Source organism: Meles meles, chromosome 1 (genome assembly GCF_922984935.1).
Source record: "Meles meles chromosome 1, mMelMel3.1 paternal haplotype, whole genome shotgun sequence".
Classification (NCBI taxonomy): domain Eukaryota; kingdom Metazoa; phylum Chordata; class Mammalia; order Carnivora; family Mustelidae; genus Meles; species Meles meles.
Window position 1 is genome coordinate 124,334,100 of NC_060066.1, and position 6,119 is coordinate 124,340,218.

The 6,119-nt window shown below is 41.4% G+C and overlaps 1 protein-coding gene across 2 annotated transcripts in view; it reads left to right on the plus strand.

Moving 5' to 3' along the window:
- Positions 1–5,774, plus strand: part of VAV3 (vav guanine nucleotide exchange factor 3) — a 362,558-nt gene extending 356,784 nt beyond the window's left edge. For both annotated transcript variants that reach the window (XM_046003440.1, XM_046003448.1), the window contains 2 exons: positions 2,688–2,839; positions 3,481–5,774. In XM_046003440.1, the coding sequence (XP_045859396.1) occupies positions 2,688–2,839; positions 3,481–3,522 (194 nt within the window). In that variant the 3' untranslated portion in view covers positions 3,523–5,774. The remainder of the gene's footprint in view (positions 1–2,687; positions 2,840–3,480) is intronic.
- The last annotated feature ends 345 nt before the right edge of the window (positions 5,775–6,119 follow it).

A 6,119-nucleotide genomic window follows, 5' to 3' on the forward strand; every position in this document is an offset into this window, starting at 1 on the left:
GTAAATAAACTAGCATGTGCATGCTTGACTGGGGGTTGGGGTGGTGCCTAGCCGTATGAGTGACTTTCCTGTGGGCTCTGCATGTTTCGTTGACACTACTCTATAGGCTCTTGCCTCTTTATATCAGTTTTGATGTGAAGCATATTTTCCATTAAGAATTTATAGGTTCCCCCTTTCCACTGGGGTAACAAAGTGGGAATTGTGCATCACATCAAAAGAAGACCATCCTTGGGTGGAAAGGGGCTCAAAGATGGCCCGTGGATTGGGTATGGAGTGGGTATGCTGTGTTCACCTGCAAAGGGATAGACCACTCTAAATTTCAAAACTAATGTTAGTCAAAATGTAAAAATCTGGCTTCTCCTTTATTTAGAAATGGTGATAGCGGAGAAGTGGGTAAAAGCAAAGCTTGAGATTCCAACTTTGATGTGACTGTTTCCTTATGATTATAGACAACCAAATAGATGTGTTGAGATACTTTTTTGCCATTACCTAAATGCTCTTTTGCTTCTCTCTTTTTCTTTCTTTCTCTAAGCCCCTTCTTTGTTCTGTGGGTTTTCTTTTGTAACTCCTCCAGACTACAGCTTTGTTCCCCCTTCTTCCACTCCTTTCTGGTCAGGTACTGCTTTATATGTCTTTTTTATATGTCTTTTCCACTTGCTTCTGTTTGCAAAGAAAATATTTTGACTTCTGTGTATGGCTTCTCGTATAGATGCATCCCCTCACAAGTAGTCCCTAGAGTCACATTCCCACTGTGTAGTTTCCTCTTTTCTGTCGTAAAGCCATTGTCTGTCATGACATCTCACTCCTCCGGTCTTGTGTGTGTGCTCATCTGATGTATTTCCACCATTTTTTTTAATCTGTTGGGGGAGAGGTTGAAAAGGGTTAAGGCTGAAAATACAAAGGGGGATGGACCACTCTTCTAAAATCATTAGTTTTCTTGAGGCTCAGAAATTGTAGTTGAGGAAAGCCAATGTTTACGTAGTTCCATTAATAAAATAAACAGAACCAAAACCCCAACTCTATGTCCAACTAGAAAAGTGAAGTTCATGTCGCATGGGAGGATGAGCAGTGCCCATCAGCTTGTGTACAGGCATTCTGCTCTTGATTTCTGTCACGAGCCTGAGAATTTGATGGCTGTTTACGTGCCTTGTAGGGGAGTACATTATAGCTAGGTCAAGTATGTTTTCTTACAGATTTTTAAAAATTAACCTGTAAGTCCCAGTGGAATCATAACCTCTAGTACCAAAAGAACTTAGACGTCAGCTAGCAGAGACCTTTCATTTTATAGATGAGAAATGTGTGACCTCGAGTGTTAGAGAGACCTGTGCAAGGTCGCACATTTATGTTGATGATTGCTTTTTCCATCGCAGGGGTGTTTTTATGGGCACCAACTCTGAGAGTAGTGCCCCAGTAATGGGACAGGTTTCAGTAAGAAAACTATTAAAGTGGTTTGTGTCTGAACAGTAAAATAAAATGACCTATTTTTACTCCCTTTACAGTTCTGAAATCTAGAGCATTGCTCTTCGTTTATCTCATGATAGACACCTGGAGACTCAAAAACTAACTGTCATGGCAAAGCTCTGAGTAATGGGCCAGCGATCCCTGACTCCAAGTGGGCAGGCCCTTTCAGGCTAACACCAGTCGTAACCACGGCTGCCTGGGCACTGGGAACTGTTAAAAATATAGATGTGTGGCATTTCCCATTTGTTGCTTTTTTCTTATACTTCCGTTCCTCTGCCATTTAAGGTTTATAAAGTCCCACCATTCCCAGGTGAGTGATTCTCAGAATCACTGTACATATAATTGAAAACATTTTATAACCCCAAGGAGCAACAGGTAGAGAAGTTAGTATGAAATGTGTCACAGAACACTAGAGAAGAACAAGCGTACAGCTTGAACAGAATTTTTCTTTCAGGGCAGGGTGGGTTAGGACAGGGAGTAAGTTAGCTCTTCTCCTACCCTAAAACAGATCTGAATATAGCAAATGAATACCCTGACATCTTGTTTTTGAGTACATTTCTTCAGCAAAGTTTTCTATACCTACAGTATTTGTTTGAAAGAAAGAGGACAAATTGATGCTGTTTATGCATCCTTCCAGTGAAACATGAAATCCTTTATAAAACAACAACTGAGTTTGTCCCCAAATAGTTTTAACCACTCCCCTCCAAAAAAGGCTGATTGGGGGAGGAAGAGCCATTTAACTAGAAGTAATGACATGGATTCAAGAGGAGAATTTCAGAGCAAAACCTTTGGTTGTTTTGAGTCTCCATTGAAATTATAAGGTAAAAATGTAAAGCTTTTACCTGAGAGGGTCTCGTTAGAAATGGATTACTGTGCCATCAATGGGAAATTTATGCTAGCTATTTTAGATTCTATCTCGACTTGCACTGTAATTTAGATATTAACTTTTTTTTTTTTTTTTTCACAAAAACTAGCCTATGTTTTGAGGTCTTTGCGAAGAATGAAGCAGAACAATGGTTCTTTAAACATTATGAAGTGAACTTGACTACTACACCTGACTGAATTGAAACAGCAGTCGTGCTGCTTTCAAGCTCCTCCGCCATTATCACTAGTGTGTAGTGAAATCATGGCCATGCATTTTGATAGCATCTAGAACACTCATCTGCATAGGCGCTGGTGGGTGTGAAACCACAAGTCAGTTCTTACTCGCCATCATCTCTTTACAGTGCTAAGTCCGAAAGTGCTGGGCATTGCCATCGCGCGGTATGACTTCTGTGCCAGAGACATGCGAGAGTTGTCCTTGCTGAAGGGAGATGTGGTGAAGATTTACACGAAGATGAGTGCGAATGGCTGGTGGAGAGGAGAAGTCAACGGCAGGGTGAGTTGACCTTCTCGATGTGCTCGTGCAGAGGAACGAAGGGGACCCGGCGGTCATTGGCACCCCCCGCGGAGGCCTTCACCCCACAGAACCAGGGCTCTGGAGCATGGTGGGGGTCCTCCCTGAAAACAGGCACTCAAGAAAAATATGTTGAAGGAATATGATTGTGGCATACATAAAGTTCACCTTGGCAAGTTTGATGGCTTCCTCTTTGGCAAAGGATTGAGGAATATTTCAGTTCTTTTTAGTCTGTAAGCTTCAGAGTATAAATTTTATGTGGACTACAGAATATATTTAAGAGGCTGCTGACCTAAATTGGAAAGAACGGGACCTAGCACCTCTGTCTTTGTATCCTGTTCTGTGGCAGAAACGGGAAGCGTTAAGTAGGGGAGTTCTTATTACACTTAATTTACATATTTGTTTGTGTGACCAGATTAGAACACTGTGTTGGCTTATTTTATTTCTCTGTCTCTATCACTCATGCTATCAGGCTTCTAGGGCAGTTAAATCAATCTTCCTACAGTGACCATAAAACCTCAGCTTAATCGGGGTGTTATAAAAACGAAATGCTCTGTTTGTAGAACCCTCTGGAATGCCAGGTGCAAAGTCATGTTGCAACGGTGGCTGCTTTTCTTTTTTAGGTGGGCTGGTTTCCATCCACGTACGTGGAAGAGGATGAATAAATTGCACTCCAGCGTCGTACCCGGCACCAGAAATCTCAGAGAAGGGATACGTAGAAGCCTGCACAGCATTGTGAATTGACTGAAGTGTTTAAAAAGCCACATTTCTGGCTATTCAACCTCCTCCCTCCTCTTCCCCTCCTAAGTCTTAATGCTGGGATTTCTAAAGATGCTGGTACTGACAGATTAATGGCTTGCCTCGAGCTGTGCAAGAAACAGCCTGCCAGTCTGTCATTGTCGGGGACCAGGGCAGAGCCCAAAGCTTCTTTTCCCAAAAGAGCCCTGCAAACACATTGGCTCGTGTTGCTTTTTACTCCGTGTGGTCAGACACCATGAATGCCAGCTATTAGTAAATGTGGAACACATATTGACTTTCTTCTCACGTGCCATTTGCCAGAATTTTGGATGGTACAAAGAAGCAGAAGTTTCATTTTGCTTTTCCGAGCATGAGGAAAAATTCGAGTTTTGCTATTTGGGCAGCTCGCGGGAAAGGTCCAACACTACTCCTGTCTTCAATTGCCTCACAAGGTGACTCACTGCCTGGCAAACACTTTTACCCCCAGATGTGACTCGTGATAAACTAGAAGAGGCAAATGCTCAGGTTCGCTTCATAAGTGACGTATCCCAGAGGGGTTTTAATTATTCATTTGATGTTCTGATTATATTTGCAAACTTCTTTTTGAAAAAACGTACATAAAAGCAAGCATCTTCATATTAAATTTTCACAACCTTCATGATTTCGTAGGGTTATTTTGGAAATGTGTGCTTGATGAAATAATCTGGGTTGGGTATGTTCTAGGTAGTTTCAAGTAACCTGGGTAAGGTGATGTTGTTTACAGAAACAGATCAAGGGCTATAATTGAGAGTAATCATTTTATAGAAGCGACATCTATGAACATAGGCCTTCCCACCTGCCCCGTCCCCCACCCCCCAGCCCCTGCCAAATAAAAAGAAAAAAAAAAAAGAACCTGGTACATATCTGCTGAATCTGACATTTTCCTGGACTATTTACAGTAGCACAAATAACTTCGCTGAGGATCTTATAAGGGAAACACAGCTGGGTCCTTTAAGCATTTCTAGGGACAGGAGGACAGTGAGTAAGCCTTTCCTGGTCTTACTCACTGTGGGCTCCCGGCTTTCACTAAGTCTTTCCCATCTGCTGGTCCTTTGGGGATATGCGCTAACTGGTAGGAGGATCAGTTTTGCAGTGCATTTATTTGACCAAGCTTTTACTTTTTATGTGAGAAGTTTAAATATGTTCTTCCTGGGATATACAGAGTCCTCACTCAGTCAAGGCAGTCAAGTTAAGACATTAACTTGGCCTTTTCCTGATGAGATATTTTCTTCAGAGCAGAAGTCTCCTTCTGACACAATTCAGAGAGTGTTTCGTGTTTGAAGATAAAGCCAAAACATTAGAAGCATTAACCTACTAGAGCCAAACTAAGAACATTTGGTTCTGAAATTTTAGATCATCTCTGACATATGAGGTAGGTGTGGCCTGCCCTCTCCCTGGCCCACCTTAATTCTAGAACTTGATGTTGAGTAGACACATAACGCTTCAGAGACCTTTGTGAGCTAGGACTTCTCAAAAGATAGATTCAGGGCCTTTACCTCAGAATTATGTAAACTGTGATCACGTTTTAGAAAAGTTATTATTTGCTAAAACCAGTTAAGTTTTTGTATATGTGTAAATGATCACAAAAGCGAATTTTATAAAATGTTCTGTATAGTCAAGTTGTACCCTCAAGGTGTTCTCTTGGAGCGGATTCTTTCCTATGAAGTCTTACCTGCAACTCTGTGTCTCGGGAATGTTTTGTCTGTTACTGCCAGCCACATGTCCTTGTGGAGAAAGTCACGTCACACAAGTTGAAACGCTCCTGTGTACAGTACTGTAGCGTGTACTGTTTCCTTTATTGTTATTTTAGCCAATAGACCCCCCCCTTCCTTACAAGTGGTGTTTGGTCTTTTTGTTGCATTTCATGGACCTGGGGGCTTCCTAGCAGAGGACTTTAGGCCCTTTTTCATGACATTACCAATTACATCTTTGTCTATGTTTAATACTTTGTATTGGAAATTTTAAATGCTGCGGATTTGTGTAGATTTCTAATACCAAAGATGGAAGTAAATTTTTTTTCCATATGCTTTGTCTTGCCGGTAAGCAGCCATTGTGTAATTTGGTGAATTAGAGTGGTATTTCACTTTGTAATATTTTGTAAATATGTCGATACAATAAATAGTTACTACTTGCATTAAAATGGTTTCTTGAGAGTTAAAGAGCTTTCCGTGAACAATTCCATAATTCAGCATATACAACCTCATAATAGACATGGGAATAAAAGCCCTAATTCTGTTTAGATTTAGCTCGGGATTGCTGCTTCAGTTATGAGCAGTGACCTGTAAGATATGCTTGGTAGTCACATATAATATCCCCTGACCCGTTTGCTATGTGCAGCACACTGTTCTAAACGCCTTCTGTGGACTAACTTACAACAACGCCAGAAGGTAGAACCCAACATCATTGCCGTGTTTCAGATGAAGACACTGAGGCATCACGAGAGGTGTTCAACTTGGCCCAGATTGCACAGCTGGGGTTCTGACTT